This window comes from Botryllus schlosseri, chromosome 1, assembly GCF_051294905.1.
Source record: "Botryllus schlosseri isolate E-star chromosome 1, Bs_hap1, whole genome shotgun sequence".
In the NCBI taxonomy this organism is placed as follows: domain Eukaryota; kingdom Metazoa; phylum Chordata; class Ascidiacea; order Stolidobranchia; family Styelidae; genus Botryllus; species Botryllus schlosseri.
This window is the reverse complement of record NC_137236.1, coordinates 37,215,953-37,241,236: the sequence shown is the minus strand read 5'-3', so window position 1 is coordinate 37,241,236 and position 25,284 is coordinate 37,215,953. Positions and strand designations below refer to the sequence as shown.

General features: G+C 40.3%; 3 protein-coding genes across 3 annotated transcripts; 2 read left to right on the top strand and 1 right to left on the bottom strand.

Moving 5' to 3' along the window:
- Nucleotides 1-1,279: 1,279 nt before the first annotated feature.
- On the top strand, nt 1,280-5,438 carry LOC145448845 (tubulin-specific chaperone E-like). Its single transcript, XM_080327298.1, has one exon. It carries the CDS (start codon nt 1,373-1,375, stop codon nt 3,056-3,058), a length of 1,686 nt encoding a protein of 561 aa, XP_080183424.1. The 5' UTR covers nt 1,280-1,372; the 3' UTR covers nt 3,059-5,438.
- LOC145448858 (NADH dehydrogenase [ubiquinone] 1 beta subcomplex subunit 3-like) lies at nt 5,381-12,548 on the top strand. The gene is made up of 3 exons (XM_080327305.1): nt 5,381-5,508; nt 8,298-8,433; nt 12,404-12,548. The coding sequence occupies exons 1-3, from the start codon at nt 5,459-5,461 to the stop codon at nt 12,506-12,508; spliced, it is 291 nt and encodes a 96-aa protein (XP_080183431.1). The 5' UTR covers nt 5,381-5,458; the 3' UTR covers nt 12,509-12,548.
- Nucleotides 12,549-20,145: 7,597 nt separating this feature from the next.
- LOC145436056 (uncharacterized) lies at nt 20,146-23,360 on the bottom strand. Its single transcript, XM_080313342.1, has one exon. The coding sequence runs from the start codon at nt 23,054-23,056 to the stop codon at nt 20,423-20,425; it is 2,634 nt and encodes an 877-aa protein (XP_080169468.1). The 5' UTR covers nt 23,057-23,360; the 3' UTR covers nt 20,146-20,422.
- Between the last annotated feature and the right edge of the window lie 1,924 nt (nt 23,361-25,284).

The following is a 25,284-nucleotide window of genomic DNA, read 5'->3' as shown; positions in this document are numbered from 1 at the left end:
CATACGCCACCCGCCTAGATTGCTGTGTCTTTTCTGCACTCTGTATTGGAATGATGCGAAGAATTTGTTCAACTCTCGGTTATGCTTTCAAAGTGCAACGGAGGACGGAGTTGACACTATCTATAGCATTTATTATTAACCTCGAACGGCCATGCGAGTTTATGTCGGTTCTAGAAGGAGGCAGATATGCGGATTTTAGCGCCAATAGAGGTTATCAAAGTAGAGAGACAATCTTTTATTTCCTGACCGTGCTTATCAATAGCATACACTGAAAAATATAAGGTAATGGTATAGCTATGAGTAAAGGCTACTCCAAGCTGTTTCGACACCTTCCTATCTTTTCATTGTATCGCAGTCTTGTGATGTTTTGAAACGATGAAAATATTATTAAACCTGATTGATTGATTGAGTCTTCTTTACTTTTATCCAGTGTGCATGTCTCCTCTTTACATCGCCTAGGCAAAGGTGGGTGTCTGATTCCATAGACTACTCCAAGTCGCTTCGACATCTTCCTGTCTTTTCATTGTATCGCATTTTTGTGGTGTATTGAACTGATAAAAATTGCTAATAAACCAATGATGATGATGATGGTTGAGTCTAGATATCAACGGCATAGTCGAAAGGGTGATACAAAGCCGCGTCACCCAGTAGTCAGGATACTGCAGTAAAGGTATGCTAGGATATGCAGCGCCATAACATTAATTGACTTCAATGAAATCTAGTTCCGTATTACGCAATCTCAATACCCGTTACAGTAAATTTTCAACTTGTCCGACCAGTGACTTTATACTCTTCTAACTCGCCGGTAGTTGGCGTAGTGCTTTTATCCTGCTACAGTCACCGACACTGGGAGTTGCTGGTTCGATTCTCGGCAGTAGAACATTACGAATTCCAACAGCTGATAGAGAAAGAGATAATCTCTATTCGTCGTGCAAATCAATAATACAATTCGGTGACATGTGATATATACTATACAGATAGGCACGGTATAAACGGAAGGCTCGATAAAACAGAGTCATAAATGATTATCCTAAAAAATAAGTGCCAGTATTTCAGTGAAGTTTTCAAATAATCGCATTCCAGATAAAGCTCCGACGCTTCTGCATTTTAAAAATACCATTTATGCTTACTAAGGTAATGATCGGTGCTGAACTGTACAGTTTGCTACTTTCCCCGGACCCTCTACAATTTAGACAGCTGATACTCCTAAAAACTGCTTCTTAAATATTGAGTCGTATGTGACAGTATTTTAATAATCTTTTCAGATAATAGCATTCAAATAATGCCATTTAGCTCGTCTTAAACACCGAGCTGCACTACGAACTGGAACGAAAACAGTCGGTTCGACTAACATCGAGCCATAACGCGACCCATGACCTGTGTTTTGACAAGGTTGATTGTGGTTCAGCAGGACTTCAGATCTCCTTCGCGAGTAGAATTCAAAATGGGAGCAGAAGGAATACTTTACCTGGGCCAGAGAATTTCAAGCGGGGGTGACATCGGGACGGTCAGATACCTGGGACCCGTACCGCCAACTAAAGGCGACTGGGTAGGCGTGGAATGGGATGAACCAAGCCGCGGAAAACATAATGGTACTAAAAACGGTGTTGTGTATTTTAAATGCTCGCACGAGACTGGTGGTTCGTTTGTGAAACCGCACAAGATTTCGGCCGGAATTTCGATAGCAACTGCGATCTTAGATCGCTACGCTGGCTCAGATATTGGATTATCGGGATTGGAGAACGTCGAGACGTATTTATCAAATCCAGTCACTCATCACAAAATGAAAATTGAGGCAGTGGGAATGGAGAAAGCTCACAAAGTTTTCAAAAATTTGAGCAATCTGCGAGCAGTCAGTTTAAGAATGCAAGATATTTCTCATGTTGGAGACAATGATTTCCTTGAAAATCGTGCTCCGAATATAGAAGAGCTGGATTTGTCTAAAAATCTGTTCCACGAATGGGAAAGTATCGCCGGAATATCAAAACAACTTTGCAATCTCACGCAGTTGAATCTATCGGAAAATAAACTTCAAATTCCAAAATCCCCGGCAGATATGGCGCATGATTTCAGCTCCCTACGAATCATCATTTTAAACAACTGTGGTTTGACTTGGATTAACGCGATGTCGATATCGTCAATGTGGCCTCAAATCTGCGAGCTTCACCTTGGTATGAATAATATATCTGCGATAACGCAACCCGAACATGAAATTTTCTGTCACTTGAGAGTGCTCAACTTGACCGGCAATCCTGTAGAAAGTTGGGAACATGTCAAAAATTTAGCGAGTCTTCGAAAACTTGAAAAATTGATACTGAATAATTGTTCGTTGGATCAAGCGTGTATCGATTTAGCCGACTTTCCCGCGTTAACAAATCTGTCGCTGAGCGGTAACAAATTTTGTAACGAAGATATATTTGATCAACTCAACAAATTACCGGTTTTGAACGAGTTAAATTTCCGCAGCAACCCTGTTCTGGAAAAGGAATCGAGCGAAACAATGAGAGAGATAATCATCGCAAAAATTCGAGGACTTAAAATGCTTAATCGTAGCGCCGTGGACGCGACGGAACGGCAAGGCGCCGAGATGGACTACATGAAACGTTACGGCAAATACTGGAGAGAAAGTGGCGGGAATCAAGACCCTGTTAAGAATAATCCGTCGTCTCGCTTCCAAAACGACCATCCCAGATATTTAGAGCTTGTCAAAGTTCACGGCGCAATGGAAGATGGTGAATTCCTCATAAAATCAACAGCACTCAAGTCGAATTTACTTCAAGTCACTATCGTCGTACCCGACAAACCAGAATTGCGACCTCTCGAAAAAAAACTTCCCCATTCCATGACCGTAGGCGCCCTGAAAATGATGATTTACCGTCTCCTAAAAATCCCGATAAAAGAACAAAGATTGGAGTATGTCAGTCATCACAACCCCGACCATGTAGTCAGCATGTCAAAAGACACTGAGACACTTTACTATATTTCTCTCGAAAGCGGGGATCGGATATTAGTTCACCCAAAGTGGGCAGACAGAAAATGGACTGTGAAATTTTGTTGAATTATTCTATTGCTGTACCGTACTCGGGTTTCCGAATTTTTCATTGAATTTCAGTATACAATTGATAATTGAATGATGTATTCATATTGGCATTCAGTGGTGTAGATGGGGGCAGAATTGGAGAACCCCCCACCCCCTTTCTGAGCTAGTCTATACCCCCCTTTATGGTCTGTTGTTGTTCTCTCAGAGAGAGTAATATGCAGTCACATATTGTTTCTTCATTGTTGTAAACTCTCTTAACAACCTAAATCTATATAATTAACCATTTGTCATACTAGATTATGTTCCACAATCCGTCATAGCACAAATTTGTTTGTGATTCGCTTAAAAACCCCAGCTTTGTGAGTAAGTCATCATTCACATATCCATACTAAATTTATTGAAACTTTATTTTAATATACCATTTCTGGCATAGGCCTATGTTTGAGCAAGATTATCTGATCCGAGTTTCATTGACATTCGTGCATAGATTCAACCCAATTAATCTATTAGAATTTGGAACATTGTCGGTTTTCAAAATATTCCGTCTCTCCCCGTTTTGTTTCACCTCTCCCTACTTTTCTCTTGGCTAGCTACGCGCCTGTGGTTTATTTCAATATGAATATACATTCAATTGTATACCTACTGGTACTGACGTTTTGTGCCTATGAGAGTCTCTTAATTTGAAATACGAGCGCCCATTTGCTGTTCTTTCTGTACAAAATTCACTTCCGAAGATTGTATGTGCATGCGTGTTCAATGTTCACTGTTCAAGTATTATGCGCTAGCTATTGTTTGTACTCAAGTAGAAGTGGACTTTAACGTCAGAAGTTTTCACTCGAGTATAAGTATAAGTCGCTATTTCCAAATCAGCAACAATTGAAGGGGCACCGCACTCTAACAATGATGTGGTCTCAAATTGAAGGGCAAAACGAAATAAAAATTTTGGCGCAGCCGTTTTCTTCAGAACGCCACCCTAATAGAGCGCCAATTTATTGAAATTTCCACAGCAACTTCACGCTTCAGCAGTCACGCAGAGATAGAACTTTATATAGTTGTCAGCCGATGCTATGAAGGAGATGTCGTACACGCCCTATCGCACCTATGTCCTAAATAAATAGAATACATTAGGCCCGATTTTGACATAAATCTCCTGACTGACATCTTCCGTTGAACGCGGTATCTTAACCACCTTGGCGTGTACGACATATTTCCTTCGTAACATCGGCTGACGACGGTATAAAGTTCAATCTCTGCGTGACTGCTGGAGCGTGATGTGTTTGTGGAAATTTCAATAAATTGCAGCTCCATTACGGTGGCGATCTGAAAAAAAATGGCTGTGGCCAAATTTTTTGTTATTGTTTTGCACTTCAATTTGAGACCACATCATTTTTTGAGTGCAGTGCCTCTTTTAGTAGAAGTTGTCTAAAATCATAGCACGTGAGCAGGTCAAACTTACTTCATAACTCCGAAAACGTAGAAGGCACTTTGTGACTGGTAGCTAGCCCCAGTATTTTGTTATGTACTAGTTTCACCCAAAGTGTTCCAATGAATAATCGACTGTGAAGTTACATCGAATCATTCTTTCAAAAGTTTCCTGCTGACTAATTCTGAGCTAAGTGATTCAGGTACTCAAATCTGAACTGAGTAATAACTGTAATCATTCGAGCAGTGAGAGGCTATATTTTTGGGTAGCCTGCTGGAATTATGCGTTGAGAATTATATTATCAACACGAATTATGAATCTGATGCATTTTTCCCTGTTTGGAAGCCTTGATACTTCGATTAGTCGTGTCAGATCATCTATAACATGCAGTGCAAAGCTAAGCACGTTAATGTAAATGACATTCCTGTGAAGTGATCGACCCATAGCATTCTCACACAGTGTAATGGAATATCCATTGTCGAAAAAATGCCATATTATCTTTAAGTCATGTTCAACCAGTCTTATTTTGTTGCGGTCCCGTCAAAGGTACATATTTGTACTTTCCGGATCATCCATACTTTGTTGTTGCTACTCCGACAAGAATCCTAGTAGCCTACTCGATTTTGCCCTGATCTTGAAAACTTATATATTAGTTCCGAATATTTGATTGAATTTCAGTATACCATTAAATATATATTCATATTGAAATTAATCTGGTTAATTCCAACATGATTATATCATTCAACTGTATGCGGACGCTCTCTTCACCTTCAAGAATATCTGATCTTGATGTAGCCTGATGTGAAATGACGTATTATTTGCTGTTACTGTACAAAATTCGTGACAATATTTCACTTACGGTATTAGTATGATTTAAGTGCACAATTACAGCGTAATTATCTTGCAATCCACCGTGGCCTGTTTCAATGCAAACTGTCCTGTTGCTATAAATTTATCTTTGTCTATTTCTTGTAGTCCAATATATTATATATAGTATGGGTGTGGGATGGAAAGACATTCCTAAAGAGTACAAGCCGCACTGGAGGTAAGGATAATTTCATCTGATCCTGTGATTTACAATAGCATTCATATTTTCTTGATGATAACCTTCAGAAATCTACATGTAATGTCATAATAACAGTGTTTGGATCAGGGATTTCTAAGTTTTAGTTGGTTTGGGTCAAAAAATACCAAACAGAATTGGCATTATTTTCTTTATGGACGCATAAAAGGTAATTATTTGAAATTTATTCACTTCATTCGTACTCTTATACGATTAACAATATGTAAAACGGCAAGTGTTTTAAGCCTAGTTTTTCCAAAAAATCTGTAAACTCATGAGTAAAAGTAGTATCCAGATGCACCCTTTCTAGTTTATTTCATTTCTAATCAGGGTCCTAATGACTCGAGTCACGATTTTCTGATGACTCGAGTCCATCTGTATTGACTCGACTTGGACTCGAGTCATTGCGCATGACTCGAGTCTCAGACGGCCAAGGCCAATACTTTGTTGTAATTTCGAAGAATAGTTAAGTAACCAAGACTGTTGTTATTTCGCCTATTGGTACTAGTACTTGAAAATGCGTCCAGAAACTGTTAAGAGTGAAGAAAATCAGTACCGGTATATATTAAATGCGGACCATTCGATATCACCATGTACAGAGTTATAAAAAGTGGGTTTAACAAGACTTGGACTAGGACTTGACTCGGTGGTGAAATATAAATGACTCGACTTGACTTGAGTCAGAACTATCCAAGCATTGCGATGGCTGTAAAGCCACTCGAAGAATGTGAAGTTTTGTAAATGTGACTAGATGTCGTATCTTTTGCTTGCATATAGGCTGAACATATCGGTGGAGGGGGAGTTGATAGTTATTGGTATCTTCTCAAACAGGGTTGTAATCAACTCACTAGGCTCCCTGTCGCAAGTCAATCTCACTTAAATAGTTTTGAGTCGAGTCATTTTCAATTCACCACCGAGTCATGGAGTTATGACTGGAGTCCAAGTCATTGTGTTAACTGCTCAGTTTCCAGTTGAAGTCTTGTTGAACCCACGTTTTATAACTGTTTGGTGATATCGAATGGTTCACATTTATAATATACTAATTTTCCTCACTTTCAGCAGTTTCTGGTCGCATTTTCAAGTACCAATACCGATAGATGAAATCCCAATAGTGTGGTCACTTTACTATTCTTCGAAATTACAATGAAATGTCGGTCTTGGCCGCCTGAGTCCCGCGTGACATGACTTGGCTCGAGTCATGCACGATGACTCGAGTTCAAGTCGAGTCAATACACAGATTGACTTGAGTCGAGTCATTTCCGTATTTTGAAAAAATGACTCGAGTCAAGTCCAGTCATCAGAAAATCGTGACTCGAGTCATTACACCCCTGTTTTCAATCATCCGATATCGGTCAGACTGTGATACGGTAATCACTCCTCACTCGAGCCAAGTCTCTCGGAGAATGTTATTTGAGTCTTCCCAACACTCGGACTCCTACAAGGTACTGGATGTGCTAACGAGAACTGCTCGCTTGTCAAAACTCGCAACAAGAACTAAAACAAAACTAACTAAATTTATTTTCGAAGCAACTCCCTAATTGGAAGCAGTGATAATCAAATACGAATTTCTGAACTGCAAATGAGCCAAGAAATATTGAGAATAGAATTGGCATTTCAAAACGACAAGGATTCGTGTTTGAAATGGGAGGGGTTTTAACCAGAGTTGTAATGACTCGTCACGATTTTTTGGTGACTTGACTTGACTCGGGTCATTTTTTCAAAAGCACAAACTGGAGCGGGCTAAGACAGACATTTCATTGCGACTCCGAAAAATAGTAAAGTTAGGCTACGGTACCACATTATTAGTATTTCGTCTATCAGTCCTGATACTTGTAAAATATGGCCAGTAAGATTGAGTAAAATTACTAAGCCTATATCATGAATAGTAGCCATTCTATATCACTCGAGCAGAGTTTGGAAAAGTGGGTTGAACCGGATTGAACTGAAAACTAAACATAACATAATGACTTTGACTCGAGTCAAAACACTATGACTCGAACTCGACCCTCTACTAGCTGACCCGGACTTGACTCGGCGGTGAATTGAAAATGACTCGAGTCGAAGCCATAAAAGTGAGTTGGTTAAAACCCTGGTTTTTACCCCCAAATGTCACCCCCTGGCCGTTTGTAGTGATGACTCTGAGCTAGCAATGGCCGCAAGAACATCTCACAACAGAACACAGGTATCACAAGTCTTTTAGTTCCTCGGCAACTAATTTTTTAAAGGCGTAACTAGAACTTCTCGCTTTTCAAAATCCACAGCTAGAACTGAAACGACTCACTTCTCCAAATCCACAACTAGAACTAGAAATGTCTCGCTTCAAAACCCAGATCTGGAACTGCTCACTTTTTAAAATCCGCAACTAGAACAAAGCCTACTGAAATAACGGTATATAGCTGACCAAACTACCCATCTAGATTAGTGGTTCTCAAAACTTTTTTCGACATGCTCCACTTATGATACGGTAGTGAAAATTTTCGCGCCGCCCTCATCGTCATATCACTAAATGCAACCAGAATGCTAGCAATTCCAACAGATAGTTTGATGGCGTGGAAGGTTATGACTGTTGATGAGAGAATTCTCGAATTCGAACCATACACGGAGCAATTTAACTGTGGATTGGGGTTAAATCGTGGAAAATTTTTTCAGTTTACCGCAGTTGCGCGCCCAGCTTCAGATGCTTTCACACCCCCAGGTTGAGAACCACTGATCTAGAACGTTAGTTTGTACAAGTCTGCCGACACTGTATAACGATGTATGTTTGCTTGCAGCACATGGAAAGTGGAAGACACTCCGTATGAAAGCGTTCAACGTAGACTTGCAAAGATTGGTCTCCGAGATTCCTGGCTACGAAATGAAGTCTGGAAATACAGGCTCAGCAGAGATGTTAAAACTTCCCCCTTCAAAGTGAGTAGGCTTGTGTTTCCCATTACATGTCCAGATTTTATTTGGTAAAGAACGTAGAGTCAAAGGTATCAACCAGCAATTCATCAATAGGGCTAGGATTTATCAACAAAAGTGCGATAGTATTTTCCACTGCGGAAGCCTGTAAACCTCGATTGGTCGTACGCAGCATACATAAAAATGTAGTATGCTGGAAAAAATACCAAATAATTTCAATCTGGTGTAGAGCTGTCTTAACTTTTTCGTTTTTTTTTTGTGGATCGCATAAAAGGTATATATTTGAACTGAAGTTATCATTAATGAGATGTGAAACCTGAGGTGGTCAAAGTAGCCATTGTTGGCACTCGTGTAGAAGTTAAATAGTATATTCATATTGAAATGAGCTCGAATATTTTCGACTTACACTCGTCAGGGGTAATCGTCAACAGCTGGTGGAGAATTGGTAAAGAACATCGTATATCAACAATCGTATCACAAAATATGATGTCATCAAAATTTCGAGTTCAAGAGCGTTCTATGCAGGCTACTATTTTTAGATGGTATGCGAACTCTTTTTCTTGACACAGCCTCGGCTGGTGTATTCGACAAACATCTGTTGGATAATCCCGATTGTGAGAAAAATTATCGAGGCGACAGATTCCGTGTCGTGGGGAGGGGCCATTCACTCACTTGTTTGCCTTGGAGTTGACATTTATCAAAATACACCAGTCAAGGCTGTGTCAACAAAAAGAGTTCGTATACCATCTAAAAATAGTACATTGAACACTCTGGTATTCGAAACTTTATGCTGGTGACCAGAGTTGGATCAATTGTAATTTGTAATTGTAATTGAATGTAATTAATTACATTTTTCAATGTAATTGTAATGTAATTGTAATTGTAGCATTTTTATTTTGTGTAATTGTAATTGTAATTGTAATTTGACAAAAATTTTGCTCAATTACAATTTCAATTACATTAAATTGCTATTGAGACCTGACAAGCACAACATAAAATAATTGACTTATAATGCATTCTCTTTAAATGTCGACAAGGAATTTGGTGGATCCATTCGCGGAAGCCCTTGACTGCGCCCTTGCGGGCGAAGTTTTTTATTTTTACCGCTATGCTGGCCTCGGTTGTTATTGTATACAATTATTAGATTACTAACCAACGGATGGATTCGCAACACGTGACTCACGATTGAATACGCCGAGAAGCGAACTGCTGAGCCGGCTAAAAGCAGCAGAATTCATAGTCCCATAGCTGGCGATCCAAGCGTCGAAATTTGATATGTATGGTAGGGATGGTGTGAACGTGAGGTTCACGGTCGCGTTCTGTGTGTGAACCTCGGAAATTTTGAGGTTTGCGTTCACAACAGAACCTTGGTAGGTTCTGCACTGTGAACCTTTTTGATAAATTGTAATTTGCACTTCATTATAAGATCTTTGGTTCAAATTTATTGCATTTCAACTGCGGGTCACTCTATGCATGGCGCTGGCAGCATAAAAAATCAACAATAAACGAGCATGCACCTTGACAACCTTAAAAGTTTTACTTGCTTTTTTGTTACAAAAAATTTCTCGAAATATCCAGCTTTCCGTTTGTGAATATTTAGTGACTCTCTGCTATGAGCTTGAACCGCAATCACGCAACATCACGAGCGATATACGTAGTCAGCCAATGATGCTTATTCAACCAATCAATGACATTGATATCGTTTTCTAATGTAAAAAATCGAGCGGGCGTGCGGGGTCGATCTTGACTTCATATCTTTACTGTATCATTAAAACCAAATCCGTACGATTAAGGTGCTGGCTACTGCTATATAACTTGTTTTTTATGGTATCGGTAGCGAGTATAGAAACCCGTTTTACACTCTGCTCAATATCAATGTAGCAATACTCAGACTCCGAACGCATTGTCCGGTCTGTCACAGACCGTTAAGGCGTAAGCTTATATTCCCTGGTAAGTCCTCGTCGAAATTGTTGGCAAAGCGTCGGAATGTATTGATTTTATGAGATTATTATATCCTTTGATAACCGCGGTTGATACATTTAGCGGTGTTTAAAACGCCAATATGTACTGCAGCAATGTGACATTATGTGGCCCGAGTCTTCGCTAGGTATCGTGTACATTAGTATAATAGGCTATCACTTCATTGAAAGATAGGGTTGGAATTAGCAATATGACGTCACGAGGTTCACGTTCGTGTTCACACAGAACCTTTCAAAAAGGTTCGCGTTCACACGAACCCGAACCTTTCAGAGGTTCACACCATCCCTAATGTATGGTCCTAATCGAAAGCTAGTGTCGCACTGATTCCGCAATAAAAGTATATTTCCAGGCAATGGTACCATCCCAAAATAGTCGTGAAAGTCTGGGAATCGGCATTGTTCTGAACAATCGCTGGGCGTAATTGGTAATTGTTGTGGTCATGCTGCTGCAGCGCTCTCACTTTTCAGAACAGTCGGCCTTAAACGGCTATTTTGGAGCAGTTACATTGCCCTGACGAGATTTTATTTTGTATTTTCGGAATTAGTACATCAATAACTTACGATAAAGACCAAATGCATCAAATTTGGACGCTTGGATCGCCAGCTCTAGGACTACAAAGTTTGCTGCTTTTAGCCGGCTCTGCAGTACGTTTGTCGGTGCATTCATCCGTGACTCACATCTTGCGCATCTATCCGTGGGTTGGCAATCTACAATACGATTTCAGATCACGATGCTGCATCGTTATTTCGTCTGGCTAACTAACCAGACTACTGGATATTATATAACGTGTTATCTGACAAAGCACGGTTTTGTTTTTACTCCTCATCCTAATTCCTACGTCCCTCGATAAAAATAATATTATTTCATTAACTATATGCTATATACGCAAATCCAACACATGCATATATTATAATACTTTTTCAACGACATACTGCACCCTATCCTTAATCCTGACCCATAGGAAATTAGGTAAATAACATTTTACATTTCCAATTACGTGAGCCATAATTACCGAGCATACAAAACACGCTTATATTACGTCACAATGCCATCTTACATAGCATACTATGTACGCACATAAACGCATTTATTACTACACAATCTGAACTAGACTTGAATTGTTGTTAAATACGACGCTACGGTTGTCAAGGAGCACGGTTGAATTTATGATTATTCAATTACATGTTCAACAGCAGCAATTGTAATTGTAATTGTAATGTAATTGAAGCATGCAAGGAGTAATTGTAATTGTAATTGTAATTTGATATTTTTAGCATGGAGTAATTGTAATTGTAATGTAATTGAAACATTCATGAAAGTAATTGTAATTGTAATTGTAATTGAACTGAAATAATGTAATTGATCCAACTCTGCTGGTGACGTCATATTTTATGATACGATGTTCGTTTCCAATTCTCTACTAGTTGCTGACGATTACCCCTGACGAGTGTCAGCCGAAAATATTCGGGTTCATTTCAATATGAATTGTATATTGAAGTTCTGTACCTCAAAAAAGCTCTTCATGTAGAAGTAGAATCTAAATTTTTAGTCCAGTGCAAGTCAAGGTTGTAATGACTCGAGTCTTGATTGACTCAATTCATTTTTTCAAATATATAAAATGAATCGACTAGAGTCATTTGTGCTTGACTCGAACCATGTCATATGAGAGACTAGCACGGTCAAGACAGACATTTCATTGTAACTTCGAAAAATGGTCTTAGTCACCACATTATTGAGATTTCGTCTATCAATACTGATACTTGGAAAATAGGGCCAGAAACTGTTAAAACCGCAAAAATTAGTGAATTGTTTCTATGCTCTCAGTATAATTCCAAACTGATTTCTGGTTTTGCTGAAAATGCCACAGAATAACTGTATTGTGTGGAACGAGTCAAGCTTGCCGTACGAACATGAACTTGATTCTATGTACAAGTTTTCTCGAATTCACTCGTCACTTTATTTCACTAACGCAGCTTAAAATATAATTTTGTTTCAGTTTGCGATGAGAGGCTCGAAAGCCGGTCTCGTGCTGGCGGTCGTCATCGTAACGTTTGAAAGTTTGCTCGCCAAGAAGCCCTCGTCCACAAGCAGCCATCGTTAAATCTCTACTTTTCTGTTTTCAAATAAACATACCACACCGACTGCTAGTTTTGCACGTGGCTTGCTGGAAATGAGTTCAGTATCAGTTTATTGTCAACACCTCAAGACTGAGATACAATGAAAAGATAGGAAGGTGTCAAAACAACATTGGAATAGCCTAGTTGTAGAAATTGGTCACCCACCCGGGCCTAGTTAGGCGATGTAGATGTATGCACCAAGGCTGGGGTAAGGGTCACAAATTCCGGACGCTCTTTATAGAGCTCTCACTAGCGGATTTCAAAATGAGGTAAAAACATTGTCGACCAATGTGGTGACGTCACACCAGCAAAGCTTTGTCTATCGACTAAAGGTCACCAGTCCGGTTCAGCAGTAAGTTGTAACCAGGGCCGAAGCCCCCTCCGGCCCAAATAACCACTGCTGATCTTTGGCCACCGTAGGGTGATCGATGCAACTTCTGGGGGCTTAGGCTACTATATGCATTTCGTCGTTGAATGATATTGGTTCTTCCATATATTACAATATAATCTTGATGCTCTCTCTGCCCAAAAGATGACTTTGAAAATGCAACGATCGTATAACTGTTCAGTACATCGTCAAGTCATGCTCATGTCGCACTGATACAATTATTTATCAGTTTAATGCCGATGCGCACTGCATCACTTGAGCTATAAACACCCCACATACAGCGGTTGCCAATCTTTCATGGTCGCGACTCCATTTATCATTTGATAGGTTGCCGGTGAACTCAGACCTCGGTGAACCCAGCCTTACAAAGTAAAACTCGGCCCTCGCGAAATTTTGTATTCACGGATTGAGTAAGCGGGGAAGATAACACGACGCTCACATACTCTACTTGTTTGTTTTGTGGTATTCATGGTGTTTCTCGAATACTATGGACCTCGGTGAATTCCGCCCCCGAACAATTCTGAATTAAAGCTGGGATATTAGGGTTGGCGGAGGTGGGATATTAGGGTTGCCGGAGGTGGGATATTAGGGTTGGTGGAGGTGGGATATTAGGGTTGCCGGAGGTGGGATATCAGGGTTGTCGGAGGTGGATATCAGGGTTGCCGGAGGTGGGATATTAGGGTTGGTGGAGGTGAGATATTATAGGGTTGCCGGCGGAATTCACCGAGGGCCGGGTTCACCGAGGTCCGAGTTCATCGAGGCGCCGAGTTTGTAAGGGTGAGTTCACCGGTGTCCGGTCAATACCGAGAAAACCATTACCGAGAATGCCATTACCGAGAATGGACACCACCGAGAATGGACATTACCGAGAATAGACACCACAGAGAATGGACATTACCGAGAATGGACACCACCGAGAATGCAATATATGCAATGCAGGCATGTTATGCATATGCACAGGTCGTGTGAGAGCATCACGGCGTTGCCACATTCGGTATCGATGCTCAGGTATAAATTTCTCGACAACATCAGTCCCAATAAGCTATATTCTTGACATTGGCCATTCTCGGTAATGTCCATTCTCGGTGGTGTCTATTCTCGGTAATGACCATTCTCGGTAATGTCCATTCTCGGTAATCGTATTCTCGGTAATGTCCATTCTCGGTAATGGTTTTCTCGGTATTGGTATAAAACCGAGTTCACCGAGGTCTGAGTTCACTGGTCCGTGGCCCGGCTCATAATTTGATGACCTGATTACCAATCAAAGGTCGGCACATTTGCCAGGACTTAGTCACGTCCTATTTAGGAAGCTGATTACGTTCAACATCTTCGTAAACCCCAGGATAAAGCTGAACTACCTGTAGCTTTAGACCCATTTCTCCGACTTGACTCAAATATAGCCGTTTTAAGTTTAACGCGCCAACACTCAGTTGGTTATTTTCGCTCCCAAGACCGCAAAATCGCCCACGTTGGGAACCACTGCTCCATACCGTAGTAGTCACAGTGGCGTAGCAGCCATTTGGCGCTTATGGCTCTGCGGCAGGGTGTAAGGGGCAGGTGAAATGTGAGGTGATTACAGAAGTACTGAAAATGGATGGTAATGCGGGAGTCGAGGACCACGCAAGGACTGTTGTTATTGTAATCGTGCTGCGTCGTTACGATTGTTTGGAACAAGGCTGATTTACAGACTTCGAAGGTTATTTCGGGGTGGTTCCATTGTCTTGATGAAAGTTTATTGTATATTATCAGATTCGGCGCGACTGTGGCTTTCAAATAAGATCAACTTTACTTAATTTGAGCGCTAGGGTCGTCATCCATGGGATTAGCAATTATGTTGCCGTTTCATGCTATGAAGTGACAACAAATCTGCTGACTGTCGCATAATTCAACCATGAATCACGTGTTGCGCACGCGATTGTCGGTACGTGGGAAGAACAACTCAGCGCTTGCAGGAACGCATCAAACAACATGTTCCGAGCGTTATTAGATCACGCGCATTGGACTCTCGCGAAGACGCAGCCGTAACTGATCTGCGATTACTAGAACGTAATCAGGCCATGGCTATGAACTCTGTCATCGGCAAGCATTTGACTGAGAATGCAACTTGCGCTAAAAACTATCGCGATGAAAGATTTTCTATATTAGGTAGAGGCCGCACTAATTTCCATCTGTCTGCACTGGAATCGACTTATATTAAAATCCACCGACCACGCTTGTGTCAGCAGAAGGAATTTTTAGTGAATCTATAGAATGTAAACGTTTACATTCTATGGTGAATCTCTATAATTGGCCACTAGCTGCGCTCGCGGTTTGCCTGTATTTCATTATAGAGACTGTAGGATGGAGTGACGACTGATTTAAATGCCTAATTAATATTCATCCGCGACATATTTTGTTTGCGTGGTTTTTCAGCAATTATCTTGTAAAAATGGATATTTATGGTATTTTTGCCCATAATACCATAAATATGAGATATTATACCGGTATTAGTGCATTGATATACCGAAATATCTATATAAGTTGAACTACTCTATTTACACTGCGCGCAATAATATTTTCAACTCCCTTTAGATAGGTCACGCTCCGCTTTGCGGAGGGAGCTTCCCATTGTTACGTGTATCATTAATAATCCCACATGGAATTCAGACGGTGGAAAGTTTAGTGTTTGGTTGGTTTAACTTTAATGCATGCTTATGGATGGGAATGAGTCGGAGTATTGGAGGTTGAATACTTATAACGGACTCTGTGACTAATTGGACGTCTTAATATGTTTGGCCTGATTAGTGAATATCTTGGATACTTGCGTGACGGTCTTGCGTTCGTTGCCGTACGAAGCGATGAATATACCGGTATATAATCGCTGCACAATGCGCACGGTCGGTGAATACCAGCGATGATTTATGATATAATAGCTATTATAGTGGCGTATTATATGATTATAGAAGATAACAATAATAGGGCAGGCGATGAAAATGAAACGGCATTTCGTTGCAGGCGAAGTGGGTATGCCATATCATGGTCCTTCTGGAAGGCGTCATTCAGCAGAATCTGTATGTATTTTAACTTGCCGACGAGAAAATATAAGTCACTTACCGCACTATTGGAGGACATTGCTGTGATACTATAGAATTAGCGAGCTATCTTCATGTACTGTTCCGGTATGGTAATTGTTATTTGATTAGCAAAACGGAAATAAAATTCTGAGTATTATGCTTTCACAGAAATTTTGATTCCTTTATAACCGATACTTTTTCGTAAAAGTTATGGCCGAAGAATCATTGTGGGAGGATTGGGAATCCATCACCGAGGAGGAAATTTCCCAATGCTTTGAAGGATTGGATGAGTGGAGTGGAATAAGTTGTGACGTCTGTGAAGCCATATTTCCCACCGTAAGGGAACTCAAGAAACACGGGAAAGTGCATAAGCTCCCGTCACCGACTGAGCAAATTGACATCGACCGAATAATGGACATTTTGAAGATTGCTTGCCGTAATTGTCATTCTATTTCCAGGTATGTGGACCACGATTTGAGGAATTGGATTTAAATCTTATTGTTCCACTTGTCAAACGCTTGAATGCTGTGTTCTGTGACGTTGGTACTGACGGTATTTATCAATACTACTCCAACATTTGCCAGCAGGTAAGCGAACTTCTTGGACTGCAGCATCAGCTTCTTGCTGCATCTTTGCTCGTGAAGATTATTGATGCACTTGTTCACCAAGCTGAGGAAAAAGTTTCCACTGCAAGAATGTCTGGTATCAATAGCAGGGAATCGGGTATGGAATATTGTACCAAATCTGGAATATTTTTGTGCCTAACTGTCTCTGGCAACTCGATCTTTTCTTGGAAAAGGTATCTTCCTTTCTTTCTATATGAATAAATATATCAATTGGAATCGTTTGGTGCATTGGTTTCTTGATCTGAGTAATAGAGATACCCTGCATAACTTTATGATTGTGCTACATCTTTCAGGCAAATTTAGCTTAGGCAGAGCTCCCACTTTGAGTTGCTTTCTGGTTTTGAGCTGAATGATGTCGCTCTCCTCAAAATGATTTTCGCAGATTGCGGCTCTATTATAAATTACACTGTTAATTCTGTTGAAGTTGAGACAGCTGCTTTACTTACGTCTCCTTATGGAGCAACGTCTTGATACGATCTCCTTTCGAGAGGTCCCTGATGGAAAGAAGGAGGCTGGCCATTGCTGCGTGCTGCTTCTGGGCCGCTTCATTCCCAGCTCTGGTCTTCGTACCGTGAATAAGGACCTCTTACGAGATTGATCACTACGCGGAATGTTCACATAGGTAGGCCTACATCCAGGTATAGCGCAGTTTTTGGCCATAATTGCCGCGGAGGATCTATTATTTTTAACTGCTAAAGACGCGAAATGTACAACGGGATATAAGACAATGCGATGTAGCCTCTAGTGAACAGAAAAGAAGATGTCAAAACGAACAAGTACAGTCTTCCAATGTAACATAGGCCTAATGCCCGATGAAATAGTGTACGATATTGATCTTTTGGATGTAGTGATAATCTTTTCGTCGCTCTTTTTCATCCGCTTTCCGTGTAGTCTATTCGTTTTTTTCATCGGTTGCTTATGCACAGAAAATAGTTTGGGCAGTTTTGTATTTGTATCGGTATCAGCGGCCACTCAGTTACCGCATAAAGCCTTATCAATTATAGCATTGTCTACGAGTTTACGGGATTCGGCCGCGGAGAGTTTATCGCTGAATAAGGCATTGCGGGAAATTGATTTTAAACGTGTTCTGGGTGGAGGCCAGTTGTGAAATTTTTATAGTGAGAACATATTGATGCTTCCTCGTAACATGCAAAATTTGAAACGTCTAGCTAGAATATTTCCACCCTTTTTCGGCGGTCAAATTCGTCCATGTATTTCCGAAATCGCCTATACTTTTACATGTAAAATAGGACAATCCGACTCTCGCGAATGGAATTTTACTCCGCAAAGTCAAGCGTGACGGATCTAAACTTAGAACAATGGGTCGTCGCTCCATCCTACAGTCTCTATAATTTCATGTTGTTTGTTTCTATGACGTCATAATTGGTTGTATGCAATGTAGCTAGATCAGGGGTGGGCAAACTTTTGAGCTCGCGGGCCGCATTCAACATCTGAATCCATTTGCGGGCCGCACTATATAAAATTGGGATCATAAGCCAAAACGCAATATTGCTGGTATTTGATTATATAGTGAGGACATGGAGATAATATATATGCTTATTTGAAACAAACCAAACATTGCTATGATGATATCGTACATACGCGCCAGAAACAATGGCGAGATTTCATAGGCTGGTCGACTTCAATAACCAATTAGTCAAAACTATAGAGATAAAAGTCTGTTGTCCCGATTCTTAGAACAGGATTGAAATTTAAATCTGTGAGCACTGAGCAGTGATCAGTTCATAGATTTACTAATTCCGCTTTGGGTTCAGTTCCAGGACACACAATGCTGACAGCATCATAACCATGTTAGCTTCAAACACGCAATCTACTATGTGTAGATTTCGCTCCCCCTTATCGTCATATCACAAAACGCAATCAGGATGCTATAGCAAACCTAACGGATTGTTTGATGGCATGGGAAGTCACGACTATTGATGAGAGATTTTTAAATATGAAATTCATACTAAATACAGAGCACTAATTAGGAATTTAGAGGAAATCGCGCGAAGCGCGAAAAAATTTTCAGTTGAGCTCAGCTTCGCGATCCCCTTCAGATGCTTTCATGACCCAAGGGGTACGCGTCCCCCAGGTTGAGACCCACTTCCTTAGAATTATCATGGTGAAATATAGTCAGAAAAAGTTTAATCAAGTCCCTGCATTAATTCGATTTTCAGTACGCATTTTATCGATATTTTTAATAAGTTTCTTTAGACTCTCGCGGGCCGCACAGAACGGGGTTGCGGGCCGCATGCGGCCCACCTCTGAGCTAGATGCATGTTTTTGAAATTCTCCATTTGCTGACGATTGCCCTTGAAAAGTGACAGCTCGGAAAGCTTCGGGTTTTATTATATTTTACTATGAATATATTATTAACATGTATATTAAAGTTCTGTACCCCAAAGAGTCTCTTCAAATGACTGACTTTAATTCTACTCAAGTAATTAAGCAGCAGATTGCCAAACATCAGTTTTAAACGCTATGATGAGCCTTATATACACCGATGAAATATTTTACACGGTCCACAATGCGGTGTGAACGGAACCACACAACCCGCTACCTAAATCGAATTCACCGATACTTTTGTGAAATCATACTGGTCACACCATATCCACTCTGCGCAGTAAATATTATTAACTTTACTGAACTTTTATGACAATTAAAAGGTGATACTGCGTGAAAACTTCCCTTGAATTCCCCAGCCTATCTTCCTGATTGTGGGATTAAACTACTTCTATTCGACAAAGTGGAATTGTGAAAGTAAGTTGATCACAATAAATATTACGAAGTAAAAGTAGAAGGAAATTAGAACTACTTGAGTAAGTACCCGAGTAGCAGAAAACTACTTGAGTACTTCAGAAATTAGAATTACTTCGGTACTGACCACCTCTAATTGTTCGAGATACGCTGGTGTGACCTGTGAGCACAACCAGTCGTCCGATGATAGTGCGTTTTACTGAGCCCCCATTGTTGATCACAGCTGACGTTGCTGTAAAACTTGAGAAGCATAGTAATTTAATTATTACATCCCGGGTTCTGTAGACTGCTCTCACTCCGGCAATATTCACCTTAATCACCCCTCTTATATGACCTAAACCACACGAATAGTATGTACGTATAATGTATTTATTAGTCGTTACCAATAGGAGCAAGCTTACATTGTGCTTCATGGGTGAGTAATGTATGGGCATCTTATGAATTTGTTTCAACTATCTTGAGGTTTCTATCGTATTCTATCCCGTTTTGGTTAGCAGTTAACTGCGGTTATGAATAGTACACAGTTACTTACGTAGTTCAGCAGTTCTCCGTAGGCCTATGTCAGCTATGTGTCAGCGCTAGAAAGCATTTTGCATGTATAATTATCTCTATACTCGTTCCACGATTCATAATACATGACGACTCAATCTGTGTTCCCACTTTCCAGCAGCTAGCAAAAGTATTGGCTTTGGATAACGCCTCATACTTCGAAAATTGACCCTTACTTGATTCGAGCCAAAATATGCAACGACTCGCGATGACTTGATCCGAACAATGGGCTATCAAAATGAATCTGACCGATTTCCAGCGAATAAGCGTCTATGTTTGTATTCAAACAATGTCTTTACGCAAACGCAGTCTCATCACATCTCAAATAAAAACGCATGGAACATGATGTTTGGTCATTTGAAAAAATTCGGCACCGTCAGTACTATTATTTTACAAAATGGTTGAAATTTCAAATTGTCATAATTTCACTTCAAATTTCAGTCAAATTGGGAGCCAGCATACATCTCCATATGGAACTTGAGGTATCCCTTCCCAGTAAATGTTTTCCCGCACACAGCACATTTAAGATTTTTTGACGCCGGTATGCATCTCCATATGAAGTTTGAGGTTCCCCTTCTGAGTAAATGCTTTTCCACACACACAACATTCATGATTTCTGACGCCAACATGCATCTCCATATGAAGTTTGAGGTGACCCGATTGAGTAAATGCTTTTCCACACACAGCGCATTCATGATTTTGTATGCCAGCATGGATCTTCATATGAAGCTTCAGGCTACCCTTCCCAGTAAATGCTTTCCCACAGACAGCACATTCATGATTTTTGATGCCAGCATGCATCTCCATATGAAGCTTCAGGGTACCCTTCTGAGTAAAGGCTTTCCCACAGACAGCACATTCATGATTTTTGATGCCAGCATGCATCACCATATGAAGCCTGAGGTTACCCTTCTGAGTAAAAGCTTTTCCACACACATTGCATTCATGGTTCTTGACTTCATCATGCGTCTTCATATGAGGCTTCAGGCAACCCTTCTGAGTAAATGCTTTCCCACACACTGCACATTCATGATTTTTGATGCCAGCATGGATCTCCGTATGAAGTTTGAGGCTACCCTTCTGAGTAAATGCTTTTCCACACACAGCACATTCATGATTTTTGACGCCAGGATGGATCTTCATATGAAGCTTGAGGTTACCCTTTTGAGTAAAAGCTTTTCCACACACATTGCATTTATGGTTCTTGACTTCATGCGTCTTCATATGAAGCTTCATGCTACCCTTCTGAGTAAATGCTTTCCCACACACTCCACATTCATGATTTTTGATGCCAGCATGGATCTTCCTATGACGTTTGCGGTTACCCTTCTGAGTAAAAGCTTTTCCACACACATTGCATTCATGGTTCTTGACTTCATCATGCGTCTTCATATGAGGCTTCAGGCAACCCTTCTGAGTAAATGCTTTCCCACACACTGCACATTCATGATTTTTGATGCCAGCATGGATCTCCGTATGAAGTTTGAGGCTACCCTTCTGAGTAAATGCTTTTCCACACACAGCACATTCATGATTTTTGATGCCAGGATGGATCTTCATATGAAGCTTGAGGTTACCCTTTTGAGTAAAAGCTTTTCCACACACATTGCATTTATGGTTCTTGACTTCATGCGTCTTCATATGAAGCTTCAGGCTACCCTTCTGAGTAAATGCTTTCCCACACACTGCACATTCATGATTTTTGATGCCAGCATGGATCTTCCTATGAAGTTTGAGGTTACCCTTCTGAGTAAATGCTTTCCCACACACAGCACATTCATGATTTTTGATGCCAGCATGGATCTCCATATGAAGCTTGAGGTTACCCTTCTGAGTAAAAGCTTTTCCACACACATTGCATTCATGGTTCTTGACTTCATCATGCGTCTTCATATGAAGCTTCAGGCTACCCTTTCCAGTAAATGCTTTCCCACAAACAGCACATTCCTGATTTTTGATTTCAGCATGGATCTCCATATGAAGTTTGAGGCTACCCTTCTGAGTAAATGCTTTTCCACACACAGCACATTCATGATTTTTGATGCCAGCATGGATCTTCCTATGAAGTTTGAGGTTACCCTTCTGAGTAAATGCTTTTCCACACACAGCACATTGGTGATTTTTGATGCCAGCATGCGTGTCCATATGAAGTTTGAGGCTACCCTTCCGAGTAAATGCTTTCCCACACACAGCACATTCATGATTTTTGATGCCAGCATGGATCTTCATGTGAAGCTTGAGGTTACCCTTCTGAGTAAAAGCTTTTCCACACACATTGCATTCATGGTTCTTTACTTCCTCATGCGTCTTCATATGAAGCTTCAGGCTACCCTTCCCAGTAAATGCTTTCCCACACACAGCACATTCATGATTTTGGATGCCAGCATGGATCTTCATATGAAGCTTGAGGTTACCCTTCTGAGTAAAAGCTTTTCCACACACATTGCATTCATGGTTCTTTACTTCCTCATGCGTCTTCATATGAAGCTTCTGGCTACCCTTCCCAGTAAATGCTTTCCCACAGACAGCACATTCATGATTTTTGATGCCAGCATGCATCTCCATATGAAGATTCAGGCTACCCTTCTGAGTAAAGGCTTTCCCACACACAGCACATTCATGATTTTTGATGCCAGCATGCATCTCCATATGAAGCTCGAGGTTACCCTTCTGAGTAAAAGCTTTTCCACACACATTGCATTCGTGGTTGTTGACTTCATCATGCGTCTTCGTATGAAGCTTCAGGCTACCTTTCCCAGTAAATGCTTTCCCACAGACAGCACATTCATAATTTTTGATGCCAGCATGGAGCTCCATGTGAAGTTTGAGGCTACCCTTCTGAGTAAACGCTTTTCCACACACAGCACATTCATGATTTTTGATGCCAGCATGGATCTTCATATGAAGCTTGAGGTTACCCTTCTGAGTAAAAGCTTTTCCACACACATTGCATTCATTGTTCTTGACTTCATCATGCGTCTTCATATGAAGCTTCAGGCTACCCTTCCCAGTAAATGCCTTCCCACACACATCGCATTCATGATATTTGACGCCGGAATGCATATCCTCTGATCCTTCCCCACTCTTGTATATATCACCTAAACGATATTTCAAGTCACGATGAATAGTTAGAATACGAGAGTCTGTAACGCTCATTTGTTGAAATGATGGCTACTGATTCCATCTATATCTAGCAATTGAGGTAACATAGTACTTGAAGTCTTTAAGCGCAAAATGTTAGGCACAAATTTCTAAAAGATTTTGTAACAACGTTTGCTAACTCTAATAATGATACGATCTTTCTTGTCGCTAAAAGTCAATTTATTAACGATAATAATAATTTTGATGCAATTTTTGACTGTGTAAGGCTGTTAATCTTGATTGATCATAACACAACATACAAAACCATTAGTACAAAGCTGCGCACGTTAGTTGAGATGACACATCTGTAAAGTCGTGATCACTCGACTCGAAGCCTAATACTGGATTTTCCCGGCTCTACTTATCACGCTCGATGAGGTCATCAGTTACGAAGTATTTCTGCTTTTCCGTAGTACACAGGTGGATTGATCTACTAGCTTCACTATCTCGAGTTGTCTTTTTCATATACTACCTGACTACCTCTATTTCAACATTTATAAATGCTGGAATACTAATTTGTGCATTAGGGTTGTTCAACAAAAAAAACCTTTTAAAATTTCACTGGCTACTTGACAAAATTGTTAGGTTGGCTAAAACAACACTGCACACCAAATTTGGCCCAAATCCAACAGGTAGAAGCGATATTCCTATGGTAGAAATATTTCGATTTATTACTTAAAAAATGAAAAATAAAATTTCTAGAATTTTCAGTCTACCCCATAAATTTGTTAGGCTGTCAGTGGAGATGATGCACGCCAAATTCGGCTCAATTCCAACCCCTGGAAGCAAAGCTATTGCAGTACAAAAATGATTAACTCTATGATTCTATAATAAATAATGTAAGGACTAGCCGCCGTAAATACTATTCTAGTCAAATCCAAATTTTTCTACTGCAACAACATCGCTTCTAGTGGTTGAAATTGATCCCAATTTGGTGTGATCGTCTCTACTGGCAGCCTAACAATTTTACAGGGTGGGCATAAAATTTGAATTATTTATTTTTTAATATCAAATCCAAAACCTTTTGATGCAAGAACTTCGCATCTAATGGTTGGAATTGAGCCAAATTTAGCGTGCAGCATTGATTTGGCCAATCTAACAATTTTATAACGTAGTCAGTGAATTTTGAACTGCCTTATTGTGGTTACAGATTGGGCTACCCTAACCACAGCTTTGAACCTAACCCTCCCCAACCCTAACATCATCCCTCCCCAACCTACAGTTACAATAACGAGCAGACCACACGTGGTCGATTAGTGAGCGTTGCTTTATAGAATGTAAACATGGAACACCAACGACCAATTTTGCAGCTTCGTTCTGCTTCGCTGAAGTGGAGAATTGTTTTGCGTAAGCGACTGTAGGATTTCTGATAGTCCAAAAGCTATCTTCCAGAGCGCAGCAATTACTGAATCTGGTATTGATCGAAAACTACTGTCGAACGGATCCCGAAAATATAAATGAAAATATGACCAGACACTGATCAACCTAGAATCGGCCCTCCAAGTCTGAAATATCGGCATTGTTCGAACAATCGTAGAGTCGCAACGGGTCATTGTTATGGCCATTGTGTCGCGGATATCCGATTGTTCTGAACAATGCACATTCCAGATGTTGAGGGTGATTTTTCGTCAAAGACTGGAGCGTGACCATAGTTTTATTCATATTTTTGAAATCAGTGCGACAATAGCTTTCGATCAAGACCAGGGGGGACATTACAAAACAATGCGGTAAATCGGAATCTCCACCAGCGGTAACGAGCTCTCTCGAATTCGATTACCGCATAATGTAAATATTGGTATTTCAAATCATTTTGCGGCCAGCTCACGCAGGAGGACTTTGAACTCACGTAAACTCTCATAATTCCAGACGCAACACAAAGTTTAGCAATCAAGGCGCTAATTTGTGATTTCGTCTAGTCGATAATCTCAGTAAAAGATGGCATCAAATGAGGGTTTATAATGCTGTGTGGTCACCAGAGTTGGATCAATTACATTATTTCAGTTCAATGACAATTACAATTACAATTACTTTCCTGCATGTTTCAATTACATCACAATTACTCCATGCTAAAAATATCAAATTACAATTACAATTACTCCTTGCATGCTTCAATTACATTACAATTACAATTGCTGCTGTTGAACATGTAATTGAATAATCATAAATTCAACCGTGCTCCTTGACAACCGTAGCGTCGTATTTAACAACAATTCAAGTCTAGTTCAGATTGTGTAGTAATAAAT